Source organism: Protopterus annectens, chromosome 14.part0, assembly GCF_019279795.1.
Source record: "Protopterus annectens isolate FY-2018-M chromosome 14.part0, PAN1.0, whole genome shotgun sequence".
Taxonomy (NCBI): Eukaryota; Metazoa; Chordata; order Ceratodontiformes; family Protopteridae; genus Protopterus; species Protopterus annectens.
The window spans coordinates 1,028,336,627-1,028,362,049 of record NC_056748.1 but is presented as its reverse complement, the minus strand read 5'-3'; the positions used below and the strand labels follow the sequence as shown (position 1 = coordinate 1,028,362,049).

At 39.3% G+C, this 25,423-nt stretch overlaps 1 protein-coding gene across 1 annotated transcript in view; it reads left to right on the top strand.

Annotated features, from left to right (window-relative positions):
- Nucleotides 1-25,423, top strand: part of LOC122789408 (selenoprotein T2-like) — a 122,843-nt gene that overhangs the window by 58,936 nt on the left and 38,484 nt on the right. Inside the window, exons 3-4 of the mRNA XM_044056833.1 lie at nucleotides 6,301-6,427; nucleotides 11,358-11,445. Of these exons, the coding sequence (XP_043912768.1) occupies nucleotides 6,301-6,427; nucleotides 11,358-11,445 (215 nt within the window). The remainder of the gene's footprint in view (nucleotides 1-6,300; nucleotides 6,428-11,357; nucleotides 11,446-25,423) is intronic.

Here is a 25,423-nt window from a genome sequence, read left to right as displayed (position 1 = left end):
AGCAGTTACTTATTTGGGGGAAATAAAACCCCTCCTTCAGTATGGCTAAGTCATTTGGGGATTTGGTGACTGCTCCTATCTTACAGTTATCTACAAGCATAGTCGGCCAGAGCCCTTTGGTATTGGTAACTTACATGCTTGCTTCATGTTTGGCTGTATGTAACCACATTTGCACAGGGTGTTGTGTTATTAGTCATTACCTATTAGAACATCTGCTGGAATGTTATCAAACATTGCTTGTCTCACTCCCCCGCCCGCCAGTCCAAATGAACCTTGGCCACTGTCACCTGAAAAGTTCTCCCTGTGTGGCTCTAACCAGAGTGAACTGCCTAGACAGATAAATTTTCTTTTGAACAACCTGCAGTCGTAATAACAGACCTATCTGATGCAGAAAAACTACTGCTGAGAGGGGTACTATAAGGGTACAGTGCAGGCCCTTGTGATTTTAAGCAGCAGCACTCTATGGACAACCTTCTGTTACCGTGTTGCTAACATCATTAGCTCTCTCACTTGGGCTTTGTTCCAACTTGTCATTGTGGACATGAGGACTATCTATGCCCCCAATTGTTTTCCTCCGGAAACTATTCCAAGACCCTGTCCTGTACTTGAGACATGTTTTCTCCTTTTGCCTGCACAACCTGCGTTTAAAATTTAGATTGCCCTCAATGTGTTCTTTGTATATCTGTGAGGTCTGGGTACCCTGTTCTTATGCAGTTGTTCCTTGCTGGCTAAGTAGAGGGCACCATTTTTTATTTTCTGCTATTTAAGCGATGCACTTAGTCTCCTTTCTCATATTCTCAAGCAAAGTAGTGAGTACCTGGTTCCTTATAAGGAGCCTAACACTTTAGAAGTAGTGATTTGATAGTCACTTGGCCACTTAAAAAAAAAACAAGTTTATATTTTTATATTTTATATTTATATAATCACTCGCACTGCGGTATGCCATTCTTCTATGCTGTGATTCTTTTTCCTAAGCACTTCAAGAGTCTGTATTAAATCAATCCAATAAATGTCGCTTAACTTTATCGTAATGAAGACAGTCCATATTTTACATTTCAGACACCACATATTGCTTTGGCCATAAAAACAGGTGTTAAAAATCTCTTTCATTGCCCTTTGGTCAATTTATCTTCCCCACCTTCCAGATGCACAAATAAAACAAAGTTGTTTTTCTCTCTATATTGAGGGAGCAGAGTAGTACTGACCTTGACACATGCAGGGCTGGACTTTCACCCTACCTTTCACATGCCTTTGATGACCTGTTTCTTATGCTAACAGTTCTTTTCCGTTTCTTCTTGTTCTATTTTAGTTCATGCCTTTTCATTGTGTCCTCTTTTTTTTGTGATATTTTACTTTAAAAATGAACTCTAGTATTTTCACTTCAGTTTGTGTTTTGAGTTAGACTGAGGATGAACCAAATTGTTTTGCTGCACACTATAAACATACATTTGCTACCTGTCTGACCATCTCCAGTTATGTTGGACTGGGCTTCAACTGAATATAACATATCAACTTTTTTTGGTTTTCACTTTTTTTCAGCTATGACACTGACATCTTTCCAAATTCCCCAGAGCTAATTTTTGCCTAATTCCTAGCTATGAATAGAAAATAGCTGCTGCATTAAGATACACTGTTGTATATTTAACATGTGGTGCAAGAGTGTGCAAGCTTTATTTGGTGTTTTATTGGGTGTACAGGTCCAGTTTGGAAGATTCAGTCTCTTCCTACCAGTTGATTTGTGAAGTGTGTACTCCCACCAGCTAATGTATGATGGACAGTGGACAGAAGATGACCCCCACACTACTGCCATCATCATTTGAGTGTAGTGGAGCCAGCAGTGTATGGATTGACTCTCCCTGTTGATATCACTATTCAGTGGACAATTGACCTTAAGGGTACACTGTAATTGTGTACTGCTGCCTTTGGTAGTAGGCAATGCCTTCCACACCCATTTTAACTATTCCTGTAATTGGGTAATGTAGAGTTAATAATCACCAGCTCCCCAGAGTTTAGTACACCTCAGGTAATTGCAGCCCTTGTCCAGAATTGTTTTACCAATTTGACATTCTCATCACACACACTTCTTCTCAGACTGAGGAAATGGGGAAGTGGTGATTCTGCAGTGCCAGCTCCCAGTTTCAGTAAACTACCACCAGTTTGTCAAAACTAACAAAACAAAAACACGTCTTACTGTGTCGCCTTATAGCAAGACGTTGTCCCGTTCAATTCTCAGCTAGAGTGTCTTCTGTGTGAAGGCATATGTGAATGGGGCGTGCTTTCGTTGAAGATTGTGCGTCAGGGCTGGTAACCCGGTACATAAAAATCCACTACCAATCATTAGTGGACTGGAGTTCCGCTGTTGCGACCCCTAACCGGGAAAAGCCGAAAGACACAAACAAACTGTTTTCTTTTTAAATGTTAAAATGGTAGCAGCTCTGAGCAGTTGGCCTTTAAAAGATAGACATTACATAGTTTAGTAAACAGATTAAATGCATGTCTAAAAGATAACACTACATAGTTTAGTAAACAGATTAAATGCATGTCTAAAAGATAACACTACATAATTTAGTAAACAGATTAAATGCATGTTTTAGTAAAATATCAACTACTACTTTCAGCATGTATATGACTGCATGTCATTTTTTGTTTGAATTGAAATCTAATGGGTTCTTGGTATATTTTAAAATTATTATTATTAGTAAAGTTTGTTGAAACAATTTCAATAATATGTAGTCAGTATTGAAATGTTTTGTAGGGGGTTGCGTTAATAAGACTATAAGACAAATTGATGATTTAAAAACTTAAGCCTGTAGAAGTTGTGCATTATTTATTTTCCATCTAACGTTATTTTGAACCACTACACATCTTTCAATGCAGAGAGGCAAAAATGGCTGAGTATTGAATTTATTTTCGTTCATATCAGGTTAAGTATTGCAAATAAGCTCCTTTGGAAGGCGGGGGGGGGGGGGGGGTTGGCCAGCATATAAAGGAATAAAACTTCATATTGCTAGCAGCTAGGTAGGACAAATAGTTAGCCATTTGTATGTACTTTTTTATTTTACATGGAGTCTCCAAAATACTTTATTCCATGCATGGATTCCCTCAAATTGTATGTGGTATAATCCCAGTTATTCACATTGGGAACAGAGTATGTACCCTCCCGTACCACTAGAGTCAAAACTAACCACGCCCCTTGGCTACCAAAAGACACTAAAACTATAATGAAAGATAGGGACAAGGCCTGGTTACAATTTCATAAAGACAAAACCACTACCTTGAAACAAAACTATTTAGAACTCTGCAACAAAGCCAAAAAACTAATTTAAACTTGATAAAACCAGTTACTATAAAACCTTGCAAGAAAAACACATTCACAACCCTCAAAAATTCTGGGCCACAATAAATAGCTTACTGCACCCAGGAAAATCCACCACTCCTACACCTGTATTACCAAACAAGCATGAAAACACCCCCAAACAATTTAACAAATTCTTTACCGAAACAGTCCAAGCTCTAGCCAACACCCAAAATAGTACCACCACCCCACACCAACAGCCATCTCTATCCACCTCAATAGACAAAACAATTCCTCTAGCTTTTCCCTGCACCCAGTGCCTACAAAAGCTACTGTTAAACTCCTCAAAAAAACTTAAACCAACCACACTGGCAGCTGATAAACTTCCAGCTGATTTCCTTCAAATATCAGCAGAAGCAATAGCCTACCCTGTGTCCATTCTCATAAATAGATCAGTATCTGAATGTTAAGTACCCGACTTATGGAAAATATCATATATTATTCCACTTTAGAAAGGTGGCAACTCCCTTGAGCTCACCAACTACCGCCCAATCGCAGTTCTATCACCTTTATCAAAAATATTAGAGAAAGTAGTTCATTCACAACTAATGCTATACCTACTGAAAAACAACCTACTATCCAAATCTCAGCATTGCTTTAGACCTTCCCATAGCACCACAACAGCACTACTGTCATTTACCAACATAATCCATCACCATCGAAACAAGGGACTTTTCGTATCCTCCATATTCTTAGACTTCTCTAAAGCCTTCGACATAGTAAACCATAGCATGCGTCTCAAAACTCTGTCTTCCCTTAACATAAACTCCTCCACTCCATCATGGTTCAATAGCTACTTATCAGGTCATCAGTAAGCAGTTCTATGGAAAGACCAATTGTCCTCCCTATTACCAGTATCCATAGGAGTCCCTCAAGGATTCATTCTCGGTCCTTTACTATTTACCCTATTTGCAAATCAGATAGCTGCTTCCTCACCCTCTGCCTCATGTGTGCAATATGCAGACGACACCACCATTATATGTGCTGCCCTCACCTTAAATAAACTTCAAACCTTAACGCAAAATAACTTTACTTTAGACAAAGCATGGTTCACTAACATCAAACTTGTTCTTAATCCCAAAAAAAATAAACAATTCTCTTAGATCTCCTCCTCTAAACGACAATTTCACCATAAACTCCAAAGATAACATCATAATCACCCCAACACACACAAAACTACTAGGTGTAGTAATTGATAATCTTAAATTTGACATACACATAGCCCAATCATTCAAGAAAATAAAAAGCTTGGTCTCCTTTACAGGAACAAACAGTTCATGACCAGTCATACCAAAGCCATTATTGCAAGGACTCACCTCTTATCCATCCTCCCTTATGCCTCCCCTATCTTGACAAATCTTCGCCACACCAAACTTAACAAAATGGAATCGTATTACAACACGATTGCCAAGTTTGCTACTGACACCTCTCATAGATCCCATCACTGTCTTTCCCTCAAGCAGCTCAGTTGGCTTGAGCTGCCCCAACTACTGCTACTTAATCAACTCTCAATTGCACACAAGCTTTACTACCTCCCTGACAAAGCCCCAGCACTACAGTATCTAATTCAGCCCTACACCACCACCAGAAACTTAAGATCTAGGAACCAAAACCTTATAAATGTCATCAAATAGAAAAATGATGCTGGTAAATCTCTTTGCTTGTACTATAGCCAGAATCTGGAACTTGCCCCAAAACCATATAACTTCTACAACATCTGCTTTCCAATTTAAAAAAACTCCTCAAAACCCACTATTCAAACAATTTGCTTTGCTCATGCGACTCCCCAGGTTAATCCATGCCACTCCACTGTTGCAAGGATTCTGCTAAGGACCACCTGTTTGCTCCTCTTTCCTCCTGGAATACTTATTCTAACCAATCATATGTACTTTTCAGAACTAATTCCTATCTTACTACACACAAACCCGCACACGCAAAAAAAAACTTGTACTTTTTCAAACTTAATGGACTGTATATATTCCTTACGACAATAAATTATTAATCATTGCTCAATTTATGCTAAAATGTATTCATATAAGTATGCTCAAATTATCTTTTATGTACTGTATTGTTAACTGAAGCTTTTCTCCCCAGGCCTCCGCTGAAAATGGACCTGTGTCCAGTCGGACTTTTCTGGTAATCAAATGTAAAATAAAATAAAAAATAAAGTCCAGATAAAATTACTTTAGCTAGCAGATCTCGGAGACTTGTTGAAGTTTCCTGTAGTTTATTCAGTTATGCAGGTAAATGGATGAGTGTACTTGTTAGTCCTGTCACCCTCTGGGTCACAGTTTTTCATCTTTGGGGTAATGCATAATTATTGACCATGGTATGGATAAGGGCAGTCTAACACCAAATGGGGGAAAGGTTAATTCAAGCACCAAAATAGATATTGGCTAAGCTTAAATGGCCTGCAAGGGCAGCTAGCCTAGAACTGTCTGTCTAACCAATCTAATTTGTTGACCAGGAATTTCCAACTGAGCACATGGTCCCCTTATCAGCAGTGGCCTGGGGAGAAAAGCTGAAAATGATGCATGTTAGATAAAGATTTATACATAGTATAGAGCAAAAAACTGCATTTTACAATTGTATACATATTCTGAGAGTGGTTAATTCACATCTCTCTAGATTTGGGAGTGGAAATGAGCATACTGAGGGGGGGCTAAAGGTTTAGTGCAACATCTTTTTTTTTTTTCTGGTCTTTAATAAACTTTTGCACTGGTAGTTTGTGCCATTGGATGGGTTGACACTCTGTTCAGGACTAACCATTCAAATGTATGCATTACAGATGGGGCAGATATATTAAGTTACTGCCACAGTGTCATTCCAAGTGAAATGTGCCTGTTATATCATTGTAAGGGAGATGAATAAACAGCAAAGCCATCAAAAATGGAGCTTTTTGCACTTCATTTTCTTACAGCATTGATGCCTTTTTTTCTTTTCAGATATATTGCTACATTTGTTTCCTATTTCAAGTTGGCAGTAATTGTACTGATTATTACTGGATACAACCCATTTCCTCTTTTGGATATAGAAACACCAAGAATTTGGACATGGAGTCAAGAAAATAAGGTAACTAAGCATGTAATATTCCATTTGCTGTAGAAATTACAAATATTTGACCCCACAGCACACTCCGAGTTGCTCTTTGTGATGAAACTTAACAGAGTGTGAAGTGTTTTTAAACTGGAGACCATACTGTATGGTGCTCTGAAAGCATTGCTTCAAGTAGTATTTCTACATTGTTTGGGTTACCCTGCATCTTATAAAAAAAAAAAAGAATCTTGAGGCAGGAAAGAGTAGTGCACTGACAAGAAAAGTGTACTGGGTAACTTTTGTTGCATGTGAATGATCTGTAAGCAGTGTGTGGGGAGAAAACTATAGAGCTGATAGAACAGTTACCTCTGCAAAAACAGAAAATTGTGTGCCCATACATGAATTTACGTAAGCAATAAAAGTGGATCCTCATGACCATTAAAAAGGTTGCCTTGAAAATTTTCTCTGTTATGGATTTGCAACATTCAAGGTTGTTTGCTGAGCAATGTCTTTGGTATAACTAAGGCAGCATTTTGTGAAACTAAAACTTGTGTGAGGTATAATGTCTAAAAAAGGTAAGTGTGTTTTGTTACACAAGCATGTGAATCAACTCCTGTGCGATGCTGAAGAACAGCGTTTGTTTCAGAAATTAGATTGCTCAAAGGAGAAACTTGTGAAGGGAGTAATGGAGAACTTTTCAGAAAAGTGTTGACTGTACAACAGGTGGCCATCCAGTAGTAACAATATGTACTGTGAGAAAAGGTCAGGGCCCTGACTGAAAACATAGAAATATAAAAGTAAACTGGGAATGCTGTTGAAAGGCAGAGAGAGAATCAATACTAAATTTGGAACAGATGGTTTCTGAAAACAGCAGTAAAAAGTGTGTTTTAAAATGTTGTAGTCTATCCTTGACCAACAGAAGAGCTGGCCAAGTAAAACAGGCAAATATCACCAAAGGCCTGGATGAAGGCAAAACAGTACACACAGCCTATCTTTTCTTAGCCAAGGCTTTTGACACAATCCCCCCAACTCTGGCATCATTGGGAATTAACCCATATGTTTAGTAGATGAGTAGTCTCACTGACGAAACATATACTGTCAAAGTTGGGGATTCCACCTCTACCAGTAGACTAGTTACCAGTGGTGTACCACAGGGATCTGTGTTGGGCCCCCTACTACTTGGAATCTGTTTCTCAGAAGTCCAGGTGAAAATAGAGGGCCTGTTGCTTACCAAGTTCGCCAGTGACTGGGAACTGGGTGCAATCTTTGAGTCCCCCAACAAGGTTGACATACTACAATAAGGGCTTACACAGACAAATGATCCATGCCAAAGCACAGACTTAAACTAAACATAAAAAATGCGTTATCCCTTTCGGCAAAGGGGAGGTCCCTGCAAATTACAGTATTAACATACCCCCTTTGCTCAAAACCTGTGGTGAGAGATTTGGGAACACAGTTTGATAGCAACCTTAACTTCAGTCACCTTGTGTCCACAGTGGTTAAGAAGGCCTTCTATGTTGCACATCTCATAAGTAAGGGCATAACATCCAGAGCTAAGGATGCAATAACTCCCCTGTACTCATCCCTCATCAGACCACTAATAGAGTACAACACTCCCTTCTGTATGTACCACGCCTGACACCTGCTGCAGCTGGACAGACCTCGGAGATTTCTCGCCAAGAAAATTCAGGGCCTTCAACACCTAACCTACATGGACAAACTGAAGCCCTATCACTGTAATCTGTATCTTCTAGGCTGCTGAGAGGCGACTTGTGCCTGGCCTACAGAGCAGTCTCGGACCCTAGCTTAATGGAAGTGCTGCATATCTGAAAGTCTAATGGGATAAGAGTCACTCACTCTATGGATCTTAACCTAGTCTGCAACATTAACGGGACATGCTGGAAAGACAGATGTCTCCCAGAGATTACCACTCCTCTGGAACAAATTCCCAGTTCACATAAAACAAAGCTCCTCAGTGACCCTATTTAAGTGCAACTTAGACAACTGGATGGGAAGACCGTCAATTTACCCTGGGGGTGTCGCCTATGTCCCTCTTGGATAAGGCCAGTGCTGGTCATAGGTTCATGCTACAAATATAGACCATACAACTTGGTCAGTAAGGGAACAAGAGTATATCGTGGTTAGGCTTCTAAAGGTCCTAGGGCGAATAGCCTAGTAACCTCCTAAGAACCTATAAATTATTGCATTATGCACAAGACACACTTCTTTTTGCAAATTTAAGAAGTGAAACAGCATAATGAACTTGAGAGTGCTAAGTAAATTGGTACAACCAGCATAAATGAGCAAGTGGCTGCAATTAAGATAGCATTTGGATTGCTATGAACAGAGAGAATGAAAACTGAAGAAAGATATGTAAAAAAAAATTACAGAGATTAACTTGGCTCCTACAAGTAGGTCAAGTTAATAGGTCAAGTTAATGTGAAATGGAGCCTGTTTTTCCCCAAATGTAGAGAGAAACATTAGAGTTTAGAAATATGGTACATAGACCAGAAAAAAAAAAAAACAGAGAAATGAGGTTTCAAACAGAAGAGAAGTATGGTTCAAATCCAAACTAGTGTTTTATAGAGAGAGAAGCACAAAATATTTGATTTGCAAACCGTTGACAGTGTTGTTTATAACTTCAAAAACTAAGTATCAGTATGTGCAAACTGAAGGTGAATTGCTGAAAGCATGGTTCAGAGAGAGAGAGAATAAAAGTAAGGACTGCACACAGACACTTTCTCACAATGGTGAAATAAAAGGAAATCCCTTCCCTAAACCAAAAACAAAATATTTTGTCCCAGCTCACACAACAAAATAAATTTGTAAGAGAAAAAAGTTGTCCTTTGCATGTGAATAACTTGAAAAGGCTGTGTATTAAATGGTTCAAAAGTACAGAAAAACAAACTACTTGGCAAATGTGTTGCAGGAGTTAGACATTAAGTCTAGGTCTTGAAAGGTGCCCAGTGTAGTAGTTACACTGCTGTAACTGATCTGCAAAAGGAAAATCATTCTCAGACATTCCATAAACTTCTGAAGCAGAAAGAAATAATTAATTGCGAAAATAGCGAATGCGTTCTTGTTCTTAATGCTGTAGACAGGCTAACCTGATCTGTTATAGTACAACAATAGATTTGTGAGCTTGGTTGTTGCTGCAGAACAAGCAAGGGCAGAACCTGAAGTTGTGCACACAGGTTTCAGTAAAATTGGCAGTGTGGAGAGCGTTTCAGATCTACTTTATGTAGAATGTATTCTAGTCAGAGGGGCAAAACTGAAAACCTTGCCTGCTATGCCTAAACTAAGTTTAAACCTGTGCTTATAGAAAGCAAATATGAAAAGAGGTAAAAACAGCAAGACTTTTGACACTGTACACTCATGCAACAAGAAAAGTAAAGATTTTCATAACAACAAAAAAAAAACATAAGCCAGTTTGCGAAATAAACTCTCCTCAAATGTCGTGATGTCATGGACACTGTACTTCTGTATAAGAAAGGGGGGAAGTATAGCCAAACAAGCAACAGCTGTAAATGCCTTGTGTTGCAGTGCAGATAATACTATAGTAAAGAATTAATTAGAATTTGACTTTGTATTTTCAGTCTCTAAGCTGGAAAGGAGAAAACTAGCAGCAGAAAACTTAAACCTTAAGTAATGCCATCACAGTCCAAATTAACTTCGGTCATTCATGACCTAGAGAGGTCCAGTGATAGAATCTGACAAGACAATGGATTGCAGGTTAGAGGCTGCCTTCCCTTTCAGGTTGGTACCAGAGTATAGGCTAAGAGAAAGTGATACGGAAGTGCTAAGTGCTAGAACAGAAGCTGCTGTTGAAAAAGCTGATAATTAGTAGAACATGTAAAATATTGCATCGTAACCATAAGAATTGATCAAATAAGGTTAAAAAAGAGATTGGGAAGAGAGTGGGAAGGCAATTGACAAGGGTGCGGTCTGAAAACATCTGTAAAACTCCTAAGTATGCAGCAAATGCCAGAAGGTTTAGCATTTGTGCTTGGAAGTTTTTACATGGGTATTTAATACCCCAGAGAAACTTGTACAAGAGAGAGGTAATTGGAAACATGTTTTTTGGGAATGTAACAAGTTGGCAGAGATTAAAAATTCCCTACAGAGTATGCTTCAGAAATGTTGGGGAAGCAATGGCTGTAACTAAGGAAATGTATTCTTTTGAGCTGGGGTAAAGAAATTCACTTTAATGCTATTGACTGCCAAAAAGCAATTACTATAAAATGGAAATCAAAATCTAAACCAACTCTATTTGAAGTACTGAATGTTTTAAAGGGGTTTGAAAAAAACTAGAGATGGGATATTTAGAAAAAGGAAAGAGCAAATTACATAGAAGTGGAATTTGTATTGGTCCCACAGATTCTACTCGCAGAGAAGTAAGTGGAATTTGTGGGACCAGTACATGGATCATAATGTTAAGGAGCGTGGTGAGACAGGAAGAGGAATGAGGTTTAAGGAAAGGCAGAAATTAAGTAATGTATGTAATGTTGGAGTGAACATTTGTTAAAAAAAAGTTATAATCCTAAATACAACAGATGTTTAATATGATTTGTTTGCTATTTATACATTTCTCTGCCTTAAGTGATCATTTTTAACAAAGGTGTTTAAAAACACACACAAATAGATACACCTATAGATATATTGTTTGTGTGTGTTTGAATTAGTTACACAAACCACCTGCAAAATAGTTTTGCATGTAGGAGAAAATGGAAGTGCACCATTAGAATTTCTTTGATTGTTTTGGAAGCTTGCTTTTTAAATGTTTGGCCATGTGTACCAATTTGGAAAAAAGTATAGAATAGGGCTATCACCATCAACTCAGCAGTTCATTCACACTCCCATTGTTCAAATAAGATTTAACAGTGGATTGGATTACTTGGAGAATGAGTGCAGTGATTTTACTTATGTCACATAGTTACTGTTGCTTTTTTTTTTTTTTTTTTTTTAGATATTTGCATGTCTGATGACCTTCTTCTTATGCAACATTATAGAAACACAGTGCTTGTCCACCGGAGCATTTGAAATCAGTTTAAATGGTAAGTTTTTTGTTTTGTTTTTCCCAGTATCTGAACTTGAGCATTTTTGCATTTTTGTATGTGCATGTATGTTGTCAGTTAGAAATGTTTTAACTGTTTAAAGAAATGTTTGTCTTTATGGAGGACATTGGTATATCCATAGGCAAACTTATAATCCAAGAGTTCACAGTACTTTCATTTAACATTAACTGTATGGGAGATAGGAAATTCACCCCAGGGATCATGTCAGTCGCCCTGCTATACAGGGGTCCAGGGAAGTAAATAATGTGGGAAGAAATATCCAGAGAATTGTTATGGCTAGGCTTGTATAGGCCCTTGGGCCGATAGCATAGTACCAACCTATGAACCTACATGAATTCTTGTTGTGAAGGTCATGTGCTGCTTACCTAGTTGAGTATATTGCATTTCTTTGATTTGCCCCTTGGTTGGTTTTGAAGTGATTCATGGGAATATTGACAGTCATTGATTGGTTGTATAGTATCCATGTGTTTAAAACAGGGGTGGGCAAACTTTTTGATTCGTGGGCCACATTGAGTTCTAACATTTGACAAAGGGGCCGGAACAGGAGCAGATAGATGGCATGCTTTGAAAACATCACCTCATTGGGGGAAAAATACACATCTTGGGATATGGAGAAAACATGTGCTTTAATTTCCAATGAAAATGAAGAAAAGCATTACAATAAAATCTCTGACTTCGAAATGAGTCTTTAAACACTGAAAATCAAATAAATGACCATTTTATTTTAAAGCACTGAAAGTTCTGTTATCCTTCAGGATATCACCATCACTCTCCTCCTGACTGTCTTTTTTTTCAAAAACGGTAGGAGATGCAGATGTACTTGTCCTGTTCCTTTTATTCAATTTGTTTCCCCGGTGCCAAAAGTCAACAACGACCAGTGCAAGGACGAAACAGTTGCAGCAAGTCAGTCTGTGAAGCGTTATATTTGATCTGCGTGCACTGTTTATTTTAACAACGTGCGTATCACGGAGACACACACATTTTAATGGGAGCAGTGTTGTTGGTCTCCTTTTTTAGCCAGCACATCAACTTCATAGAGGGGCAGTGGGTCAAAGGGTAAAGTGCAAACGTTGAGTAATAGGCCTACGCTTCACCTCAACAAAGCCAATATATCTAGAGTGCGCCATCTAGTGAGGAAACATCAGAATTGCAGGGGAAATAAAACATTAACAAGGTTAATTTATTAAATGTTTTCAAGTTTGGCGGGCCGAATCAAAACGTTTAACGGGCCGCATGTGGCCCCCGGGCCGTAGTTTGCCCATGCCTGGTTTAAAAAAATAGCCTACTGTAGTGGAAGAGTTCATTGATGCAGATTTTCATGGAGTGAACATTGGGGAAGTGACTTGTACCAGACCTTTCTGACCTCCCAGGAGCATTTTTTTTCTCCCACTTTGCATTGTTCAAGATATGGATTTTTGTGTGCTTTCTCTGTTTACTTTCTGCCTTACGGTTGATGGCATTTTTCAGTTACACTTTTTTTTCTTTGAGACCAGCTTCTCTGATAAATAGCAAGGTGAGCATATTACATTATGACGTGACTCTCTGTAACACATTTTTTATAAACACTGTCCTGGTTAGTTGAAAGCAGCTTAATAGATGGCATGCCTTAAACTAGAGGATTTTCTTTGGGAGTTAGTCATGCTTTTTTGCATTTCTTTATAGTTTCCTTTTATGCAGTAATGTGCAATCTTTCTTCAGGGAGACATGGCATAGAATTTGGGCTTTTACTCCACAGCATTAATTATTCTTATTCAGCATGAATTCATTTATTTGAACATCTTCCTGCAAATGTGGCACTAGTCTTTCGCAATTATCATACCACCCAGAGAGCTGTACAAGTCCTTATAAAGTTTGCACTGATGGGTGCCATCTTCATTTATATGTGGTTCAGAACTGTTATTTGCTTGATTTCATGTTCCATTCCAAAGTAGTTCCTCATTCAGTATTTCTTCTTTGTCTAAATGTTTCCAGTTGGTAAGTATTAATTGTTTTATATTTGAAATATGTGACAAAATGAGGTGTTATACATTGTTAGATTACGCTCGTAGTAGGTCGCACAGAGACTTTTTTTTCACATTGAATGCATGTGTTGTCTGGGTTCTTCACATGAAAGATTATTTTGTACTCTGGTAAAAGTTCCACAGTGTCACTAAGATTATATGTTTTTAAAGCTTTACAAATTTTATTGCAGAAAAAGCTACACAAGCATGAAAAAATAGATGCTGTGAAAGAAACCCTCTTTCCTACTTGCTTGGATGTAAACTGGAGGACGTCAGGAATTTGTATTTTTTTTTTTTAACTTTAAGGTTGTCTATCTGTATGTTCTCATTATTACTGGTTTAAATGATGAGGACAAGTCTGCTGTAGACACAATGCTAATATAAGTAGGGAAATGATGGCGCTTGCTCAGTAGGGGGTTTGAATTTGTGATTATTGACATTGTTCCTTTTCTAAGATTTATCTAGACGAATTTGAAACTTCACATTCTTCAGAGTATGACCTTTAATAATAAATTACGGGGTGTTCTTCATTTAGGTTACTCTTACAATAATCCTTACTACTGGGGCTTTAGCCTCAGAAGGACCAGCATCTGACCCAACTCTCTGTGCTTAGCAGCCTTCTTTTTCTGTGTGTGATGGACATCAGCTGTCGGGGATGTCGGGATATTCCCTGTATGAAACCTAACTTCCTCCTTCACCATTTTAAATCTTTTCTGCCCAGTTCACAACTTATGCAGTGCTGTTGCAGCAGTACTCGGATTGTGTTCTGCTTGCTGTAGTACTCCGTACAAAATAAGCATTCTATTGGCAGATTTTCTGGTTGCTTTGTTGTTTTTTTAGCAATTTTTAGCTTTGCTGATGGTAACCTTGCATCATCTAGTTTACTCAGATGTCCATCTGTGTTTTTATGGTTTTTAGACCTCTATAAAAGGCAGATGTTTTTGCAGTATTCAGATTTTTCCCAAAGACTGACCCATTGTGTTGCATTGTTTTTGCTCAGGTCTGGAACATGATGTTAAGGTCCATAGGGTTTGATTGAGATTTACTTCAAAAACTTTTATCATTAGGTTACTTTACCCTGAAAAGCTGTCTTAGATAGAAAGGGACTTGAGGCCACACCTGTTCTGTTTTGTTGCCTACCAGTTCATTCTCAGATTTAGCATCCTTACCCCCCCCCCCAAAAAAAGAAAAAGAATATTAAGGATTAAGGCAGTGGCAGATATGGGCCTTGATTATGTGACTTCTGTGGCCACCATCCCATCTCGACTCAAGGATGGTCTGGCCTGTTGAGGTGTTATCTCAGCCCTCGGATCACACATTACAGACTTCTTTGTACTCTGGTCTTACCGGAAGTCAACTTGCTAAAAGCTATACGCATGTTCTACTAAGCCATGGATCATGATGCAGTTGTTGGAGCAGACACTCCATTGCGGATGTTGGTAGCCATCTCCCACATCATGATTTCATAAGGAGACGGTGTAACAGCCAGCTTTGTGAAGGAGGAGATTCTAAATAATGTTAGATGTTTGGGATTCCCATCCCGAAGCCAAGATCTCCAAGGTGGATGTCGCAGCTAAGAGGACTGTGAAACATAATACCTATAGCACATCTCCTGACTCTCTGCAGTTGCCTGGACTCCAGGCTTTTGGTGTTTCTTACTAGCCTGCTATCTAGCTCAGGCTGTTTCCAAGCAATCAGTTGCCTTAGCTCAAGGGTTCCTTCAGGCTTTGCAGAGCCTGCAGCCAAGTCCATATTAACACTCTGTCTAGAGTTTCTTCTGTGAAAAGAAAAGTGGGATACTGCTTCTGAGAAGATGATGATGACTATTGATGTAAGACACTGGTATTGAGGCCATCGTGTCTCACCTCATTTGGAAACTGTCTACTTCTAGGTAAAGCAAAAGAGGCATAAGATCCCCTGAAAAAAGGTATTTTCCTAAGCCTTTGGCATTACCTACAGTTTTGGGAACTGTAGAGAATGGCTGTTGACTGCCTATAAGTAACTGGAAAATCCAGCCTTTTGCCCCTAACAATCCTGATGGGCTTTACAAGGTTCAAAAGTCCCACAAGTTCCTATAGAAGAACCTGTGGTGGATCCAGCAGTGGTGTCCAAATTGATTCCTTCTCCCAGTACTTGCCCAGATGATAGGGAAAGCAGAATTTTGCATACAGTTTGGTAAGAAAGTATGCACTTCTGCTGTTTTGACTTTCAATGCCGTCAACTGATAAGCACACGTGACCAAGTTTCAGGTTACTGCCCTAGAACAAAAGGACTAAATTCCTAGATCTTACCCAGACTTTCGATGGCAAAACGCTGCTAAGTGTGGTTGTGATGCTGTTAATACCACATCCAGGCTGTTAGCTAATGTGTATCTGATAAGCAAACGTACTTGGCTAAGGGTACAGCCCCTGCCCGTGGATGTGAAAGTGCAGCTGGCAAATGCACCCAAGAATAAGGAACTGCTCTTTGGGAGTTCCAGTGGTGAAGTATTAAAGAAAATGGAGGAAAGGGGTAAGTGTATAGCCAGTAAAAAATATTTTCACCCTTTTATGACAGAAATGACCTATCTAAACCAGGGCCTATTTTTGCAGGTAAAGAAAAATTAGCTAACAGTTGAAACATAAGCAGGGTTATTATAAGAAAAAAATAGGAAGCCTAAGGATGCCCAGGCCCTTAACCTCCCAGAGAACAGCCATGACTACATGGATGTCCTCCACCCTCAGCCTTTCCCTGTACCTTCTTCATCAAATTAAAGATGGCAGGAATGGAAACTCTTGTGCTTAGAAGACCTGGGTGAGTATCACAAAAGATAAATGGGTGTTGCAAATAGTCTCCGTTATGGTTAATTTTTTTTTTTTTTTAATGAAAAGTATCAGTCCCTTACCTCTGTATCAAAAGATCAAGTGCATCTAGTCCCACTGCAGTGTAGTACCCCCTGTTACTTGGAGTAATAGAACCTCAGTTAAGACAGGACCAGATAAGGTGCTCTGTTGAAGAGTGTTCCTGTTGCCCAGAAAGAAGGACCTGTGCAGCCCATTTTGGATCTCTCAAGGCTCAATACTCGCATCGGCATCTCAGAATTTGTGATGTTGACATTGTAGGCTGTGCTACCACTCGTGTTTCCTCAAGTCCTGATGGTTACCTTGGGTCTCAAGTATACCTACCTTCATATAACTAAATGAACCAATGGCTCCTCAGCATATGTTAAAGACGGTAGCATAGGAAGTGCGGGGTAAAGGGGGCACTTGCCCTGGGGTCAAAGTGATAGGGGGCACAACTGAGATCTGCAGTTTAATTTTTTTCTGTACTGAAATGCCAGTATAGAAAGGCACCTTTCTCTTCATTTCTTGGTGGGGGGGGGGACTTGGATTTTCTTGGGGTATGAGTACCTGCTGTACTGTAGTAAGCCAGTCAGCTTTCTGCAGTAAGTAGAAGTCCTTTTTTTTGTTTGTTTTGCTCTGTGGTGGTGGGATGCAAGTGTATGGGATTGGCATGGGAAGCTAGATGAGCCAGCTATGTCTCTGGTTAAAGATGGGGGTCACCCACACTCATTTTGCCACCATGTCATTTGGACTGACTAATGTACCTGTGGATTCACCAGATGCCTGGCTACAGTGATTGTATAATGCAGAACAAAGGTTATTCACATATATTTCTGTCAAAATGCCTGCCTTCATCTAGGCTGTTCCAAGAGGAGGTGGAGAGGGCTCTGCAGTTCACTATGGACTCTTCAAAAACCTCATTTCCTTTAATAATCCCAGATCAACCGTTAACCCCTCCAGACCAATATTATTTATATCCCATCTGAATTCCTGCAGCCTAAGAGCCTATCTGCCTTGAGAATAATGAAATATCTGTCATGATACTTCAGGAGGTGGCAGAGGAAGAAGTGCCTGGGCAAGAGATTGCCTCAGGGCACTAGAGTATATTGCCTCCACCACATCAGTGGTCTGTGGACAGCTTTCAAGTTACAATAGAAGCCATGTACCTAGTAGTACTAATGGTCCCTTGGATTAGGATGCATATGAAGTAACTCTGATGGTGCCTAAGGTCCACTTTGAGCCAGCAGTCTGTCCCTTGAAGAGAAGATTCCTTTGATCCACTGTGTTTCACTAGGGCTATAATGGTTATCCAAGCAGGTCGGCAGAACAAAGGGATGCCCTTCGTGCTATATTCCCACAGTTAGACCTTAACTACAGTTGATTCGAACTTGGCTGCGGGGGCGCAGACTCTCAGAACAACATAGTTCAAGGAGTTTGGAATGCAACACAGAACAAGAATTTAAATGGAAGAGTCAGTGGCCATATTTCAGACACTCGAGGCCTTGTGACAACAGGCAACACTATGTAATGTTTTACATCAATAAACAAGGGGAAAACGGTTTGTGCTCTTGAAGTGTTGGACTGCACGCTAGAAACTGCCTTCCCTATCAGTGATTGGTACAGGAGTGTAGGCAAAGAGAAAGGGATCTGGGAATCTTAAGTGGAAAAAGGCCTTCTCTGAGTTTAGTTAGCTAGAACAGAAGCAGCTGTTAAAGGGATAATTAGTAGGGCATATAAAATATTGCACAATAGTTTTCGGAATCCACTAAAGGAGGTAGAAAAGATTGGAGAGATGGAATAGATTAGCAATTCACAAGAAAATTATGGGAGGACATGTGTATGTCTCCCAAATATGCAACAAAGTCTAGAAGATGTAGTATTTTTCCTTCAAAATGTTTGCATGGGTATTTTTATACTCCAAGCAGACTCCACCAAGAATTTTTTATCCTGTAGATGGCAAATATTAGTGGTGTGATTAACTGATAACATACGTTTTGGGAGTGAATTGTGTTGTCGGTGTTTAAAATTCCCTGCAGAGTACTCTGTCAGAAATATTGGGTGAGAAAATGCGTGTAACTAAGGAAATGCATTATTTTCAACTGGGGTACAGGATTTGAATTGCCTTTTCATTGTAAGGTCTTCAGTTTCTGGTGGCTGCCAAAAAAGCAATTACTAGAAAATGGAAATCAAAGTCTAAACCAGGTGAAGTTTTAAAAGTAGTGAATATTGTAAGATAGATGAAAGAATGGGAAATGGGAGCTTTAGAAAAGGTAGGAGCAAATTTAGATAGAAAGAAGTGAGAATCGTATATGCAGAATAATTTTTTTGAGGAAGAGTAATGGTTAAAGGGAAGGCAGGAACCGAGCAATTTATGTAATGCTGGATTGTGTAAAAATATGTGTTGTACAATGTTTATAACTGTGAATATGTTAACATGGTATGTTTTCTTTTATATAAATGTGTGTTTGCCTATGTCTTAAGTGATAATGCAATAAAGGTGTTCACCTCCAAAGCCATACGTTTTTTAATCATTAAAAATGTTTACCTCAAAACTTGTTCTGTCAGGTTGTTTGACCAACTATTGTAAGCTCTGCTACCTGCTTGTCAAACACCTTGGTTATGTTTTGTGAGGAAGAGTACTTTTTTTTCCTGTCAAAAGTGATGTTAGGCACTGGAGATGATGTTTAGAGTTTTTCCTCAGAACTTTTCTGTCAGGAGTTAAGAATGCCTGTTCAAAGTTCGGTGAACCTCTTGTCAGGCACTTTTTGCAGCAAGGACATGGACCTGAGTCCTGGTAACTTGACCAAGCCCTCCCAGATCAACAGACTCCGGCTTCCTCATCTCTGCTGCTGATAGTTGACTGTGCTGTGGCCGTCTGTTGTTCCCTGGACCACTCATCACTTTCTCTTGGCCCCTGTGGTGCTGCCTTCTACTAAGTAATCAACACCACAGTGGTGTGGTGCATAAACAAGGAGGAACCAGTTCTTCCCCCTTAGCAGGCTAGCTGTGGTAACTTGAGAATTTGAGATTCTGTTTACTCTATCCCTCCAGGCTACCTGCATTTCATCAAAGCAAAACATACAGCAGGCAAGCTGAGCAGGAACAGGATAGACCCCTCGAATGAAAGTTGGCCAATATGTGAGGAAAACTTCTAGATCTGTTTGTTTCAAGCCACAATAGAGCATTACAAAAATTCTGCTCCAGGATTTTTGCACACATTTCTGCAAGATGGATGCTTTTCATTTACATGGTCAAGAATATTTCTGTATGTCTTTTCACCCTTTCTTCTGATAATGAGGATTCTTCTAAAGGTGCAGAAGGACTGTCTCTAAAGATAATTATGATGACTTCTGTTAGGCCCAGACAATAGTGGTTCTCCCTTCTTTTGAAAATGGCCAAGAGCAATTGCATGTTGCCTCACAGAATGGACTTGCTCAGAAACCTGCTTTTAGGAAATCGTATATGGGTAAGTGGAAATGATTTGCTAGTTGGTTCCATGACCATAACTAGGAACTCTCTTTGAAGCCATAAAGTCTTGGTTCTACAGTATTTGTGTGAGTGAATATACTCTGGGCTTTCTTTATCTTCTGTCTAGATTAATTTTTAGGCCATCTCTGTTTGTCTTCCCTTACATCCCCCCTACCTCAAGTAAAAAAGTTTTTGAAATTTTTTTATTATATATCCATGGCATGATGAAAGGGATGCATATGAAGTAACTCTGATGGTGCCTAAGGTCCACTTTGAGCCAGCAGTCTGTCCCTTGAAGAGAAGATTCCTTTGATCCACTGTGTTTCACTAGGGCTATAATGGTTATCCAAGCAGGTCGGCAGAACAAAGGGATGCCCTTCGTGCTATATTCCCACAGTTAGACCTTAACTACAGTTGATTCGAACTTGGCTGCGGGGGCGCAGACTCTCAGAACAACATAGTTCAAGGAGTTTGGAATGCAACACAGAACAAGAATTTAAATGGAAGAGTCAGTGGCCATATTTCAGACACTCGAGGCCTTGTGACAACAGGCAACACTATGTAATGTTTTACATCAATAAACAAGGGGAAAGCGGTTTGTGCTCTTGAAGTGTTGGACTGCCGCTAGAAACTGCCTTCCCTATCAGTGATTGGTACAGGAGTGTAGGCAAAGAGAAAGGGATCTGGGAATCTTAAGTGGAAAAAGGCCTTCTCTGAGTTTAGTTAGCTAGAACAGAAGCAGCTGTTAAAGGGATAATTAGTAGGGCATATAAAATATTGCACAATAGTTTTGAATCCACTAAAGGAGGTAGAAAAGATTGGAGAGATGGAATAGATTAGCAATTCACAAGAAAATTATGGGAGGACATGTGTATGTCTCCCAAATATGCAACAAAGTCTAGAAGATGTAGTATTTTTCCTTCAAAATGTTTGCATGGGTATTTTTATACTCCAAGCAGACTCCACCAAGAATTTTTTATCCTGTAGATGGCAAATATTAGTGGTGTGATTAACTGATAACATACGTTTTGGGAGTGAATTGTGTTGTCGGTGTTTAAAATTCCCTGCAGAGTACTCTGTCAGAAATATTGGGTGAGAAAATGCGTGTAACTAAGGAAATGCATTATTTTCAACTGGGGTACAGGATTTGAATTGCCTTTTCATTGTAAGGTCTTCAGTTTCTGGTGGCTGCCAAAAAAGCAATTACTAGAAAATGGAAATCAAAGTCTAAACCAGGTGAAGTTTTAAAAGTAGTGAATATTGTAAGATAGATGAAAGAATGGGAAATGGGAGCTTTAGAAAGGTAGGAGCAAATTTAGATAGAAAGAAGTGAGAATCATTATATGCAGAATAATTTTTTGTGGAAGAGTAATGGTTAAAGGGAAGGCAGGAACCGAGCAATTTATGTAATGCTGGATTGTGTAAAAATATGTGTTGTACAATGTTTATAACTGTGAATATGTTAACATGGTATGTTTTCTTTTATATAAATGTGTGTTTGCCTATGTCTTAAGTGATAATGCAATAAAGGTGTTCACCTCCAAAGCCATACGTTTTTTAATCATTAAAAATGTTTACCTCAAAACTTGTTCTGTCAGGTTGTTTGACCAACTATTGTAAGCTCTGCTACCTGCTTGTCAAACACCTTGGTTATGTTTTGTGAGGAAGAGTACTTTTTTTTCCTGTCAAAAGTGATGTTAGGCACTGGAGATGATGTTTAGAGTTTTTCCTCAGAACTTTTCTGTCAGGAGTTAAGAATGCCTGTTCAAAGTTCGGTGAACCTCTTGTCAGGCACTTTTTGCAGCAAGGACATGGACCTGAGTCCTGGTAACTTGACCAAGCCCTCCCAGATCAACAGACTCCGGCTTCCTCATCTCTGCTGCTGATAGTTGACTGTGCTGTGGCCGTCTGTTGTTCCCTGGACCACTCATCACTTTCTCTTGGCCCCTGTGGTGCTGCCTTCTACTAAGTAATCAACACCACAGTGGTGTGGTGCATAAACAAGGAGGAACCAGTTCTTCCCCCTTAGCAGGCTAGCTGTGGTAACTTGAGAATTTGAGATTCTGTTTACTCTATCCCTCCAGGCTACCTGCATTTCATCAAAGCAAAACATACAGCAGGCAAGCTGAGCAGGAACAGGATAGACCCCCTCGAATGAAAGTTGGCCAATATGTGAGGAAAACTTCTAGATCTGTTTGTTTCAAGCCACAATAGAGCATTACAAAAATTCTGCTCCAGGATTTTTTGCACACATTTCTGCAAGATGGATGCTTTTCATTTACATGGTCAAGAATATTTCTGTATGTCTTTTCACCCTTTCTTCTGATAATGAGGATTCTTCTAAAGGTGCAGAAGGACTGTCTCTAAAGATAATTATGATGACTTCTGTTAGGCCCAGACAATAGTGGTTCTCCCTTCTTTTGAAAATGGCCAAGAGCAATTGCCGCATGTTGCCTCACAGAATGGACTTGCTCAGAAACCTGCTTTTAGGAAATCGTATATGGGTAAGTGGAAATGATTTGCTAGTTGGTTCCATGACCATAACTAGGAACTCTCTTTGAAGCCATAAAGTCTTGGTTCTACAGTATTTGTGTGAGTGAATATACTCTGGGCTTTCTTTATCTTCTGTCTAGATTAATTTTTAGGCCATCTCTGTTTGTCTTCCCTTACATCCCCCCTACCTCAAGTAAAAAAGTTTTTGAAATTTTTTTTTATTATATATCCATCCACCTGGAATGCAGGTGGCTTCTTCTTGAGATCTTTTTTTATTGCAAAAACTTGCACTGTTTTTCCTGATGAAGCTGCTCACAAGGTAATTTATTACATAGGTTCATAGGTGTGTACTAGGCTAGCTACCCAAGTGGGACATTTTAAGCCTAACTAATTTCCCTTTGTGAGAATCAAACCCTGTACTACTTGTTTGTGAGGTAAACACCTTAACCATTATGGCAGTTCTTGTCCGGAATTGGTGTTACTCATTGCTGTTCTGCCAGATGAGTATCTGAGTTACAAACTGGTATGATAAGTCATCCCTTCCTCTGTAACTAATGTTGTTTCAGCATTTGCATTGATCCAGGCAATTCATCTCCATTTTCTTTGCAGAACCAGAAAAAAAAAACATGAGAGGGAGAGAATTTTATATACTGTGAATGTACAAGCAGTTCTGATACTACATTGATATGACAAAAAAAAACCAAAAAAACTTCAAGACTTTTGAAGCAACTGTTTATTTCCTATGAAAGTAAGAAAAAGTGGCTGTCTGTGATGAAAGACAGTTTATGAATGATTGTCTCATACTATTGCCTTTTGTTCTCACCACGTCAACATACTTGCAGGCAAAACCAGAGCCTAGTCTACCAGGGTTGTGGCTACTTCACAGACTTTTTGGAAAGGAGTTCACTCTGGAAATATACTAGAGAAACAACTTGGTCATCTATGCACACCTTTACCAAACATTTCAGAGGCTTTGCTAAGATGACTCTCCAGGAGATCCTAGACCATGACCCTTCTCCCTATGTATTAAAGCTTCAGTATTTGTCCCATATAACTTGGGCTACTGTAACGGTGATTTATGATGAACATAGTACAGGTGTGTACTAGACTTACCATAACAGTAGATGTTAAAGTACAGCACTGCCATAGTTTCAGCTGCCTTCAATCCCCATTCGTTGCTATTTTTATTATAAGGTGTGGGATTTTCATTGCTATTTTTATTATAAGGTGTGGGATTTTCGTTGCTATTTTTATTATAAGGTGTGGGATTTTCGTTGCTATTTTTATTATAAGGTGTGGGATTTTCGTTGCTATTTTTATTATAAGGTGTGGGATTTTCGTTGCTATTTTTATTATAAGGTGTGGGATTTTCATTGCTATTTTTATTATAAGGTGTGGGATTTTCATTGCTATTTTTATTATAAGGTGTGGGATTTTCATTGCTATTTTTATTATAAGGTGTGGGATTTTCATTGCTATTTTTATTATAAGGTGTGGGATTTTCATTGCTATTTTTATTATAAGGTGTGGGATTTTCATTGCTATTTTTATTATATGGTGTGGGATTGTTGTTACTGTTCTTATCTGATTATAATTAGACCTGAGGGTGGGAGGGTCACTGCACTGGAATGTATTGCTAAATATTCCCTCACTATTCTCTCCTCCTTCACTCATTCACCAGCTTCCTCACAGGGCAAAGCTTAGGGTCACTACTTTCATCCCAGATACTGTTGAAGCTTTGTCACAAGGGCCAACTCCCAACCATTTTCTCTGATAATTTTGTCGTTGTACAATGCAAGCAAATTTAACGTGATACACAGCAAAGTTCTTAAACTTCATCTAGTCAAATACGTGCCTGCCTGTGCTGGAAATTAGTTTTTAATATCCCCCCTGACAGTTGTTCTTGCAGTCTAAGAACCACTTACTAAGTTGGCCACTGTCCTTTCTCTTGACCAGTTGGTTACACTGTATATGCCAGTTACTTAGTCTTCCTGGCTAACAGGTTTCTGCATTCAAAAAATGAAATCAAACCTGTTCTGCTTGGTACCTCACTGTGAATTGCTTTGTACTGGTAATAAACTTATTTTACTGTTATAATTTGATCCCACCCACTGCCATCTTACTCTGTCATACTTCCTACACTTACATTACACTTGTAACTCCTATTCCATAACTCTTCCCAAACAACTTTAGTACTATTATACAAACAGTCCTGTTTCTTTTTACCCAAGTCTCAACTTCCATTTTCTTTCCCAGCTGTCTTCCCCCTCCCATACTGCTTTGCTGTATAGACATTCATAGCTACACCTCTCCCTAACAGCACCTATCTGTTCCACATTGTGTCATCTACTTTTCCCAAATAAACCCTTGCATTTTCCTGTTTTGGTACATTCTCAATGTCTAACCTTTTAAACCCTTCTATTCCTTACATTCCAGAGAAGATACTAGGACAACCTAGCTCTCTTCCTTCATAAAATATACTTCTTTCCTATCTACTGTCTGTCAGCTTTGACTCCTCCACCACTAAAATCCTTCTACCTTGCAACAACTCTTTCCTTCCTGATCCCTACTTCTCCACTACCTGCCAGCTATAACATACAGATCCTTTTACCTAATCATGCTACTATGCTGCTTAACCTCTATTCTTCTGCTACTAGGCCATCTTTCATCCTACCATGATGCGTATAATAGCTCTCAACAAATCTCCAATTCTGTCCTAAACACCTATTCATACTTCCTGCCTGCACTGTCCACATATCATACCGGACCTATTTAGTGACGCCCCCTCACTTTTACTCCAAATATAGACAGATTAACTCAGTATCTGAAGTAGTTAACTTCATTTGTGCAGCAACCTGTGGGTATCGGATCTGACTTCGGATCCGAGCCGGCAGCTTTCAACAGCTTAGATCCAAGCTCCTAGCTCCTCCCTCTACCCATAAACCCCTGCCAACCCTGACTGACCTCAGATCTAGTTTGCCGTGCTTGTTGTCAGCAGCTGGATTCTCGAGCTCCATCGTTAGCGAATTTCTGTGAGAAAAAATAGAAACATTTTTTACTTTTTTTTTCTTTCTGTACTTTTGGTGTGAGTACCGTGTGTTAGGTCCGTACCTGTTTCCCTTAGCTTAAATCTTCTTTAGTTTATATATTTTTCCCTCCCTCTCCCTCGCTGGT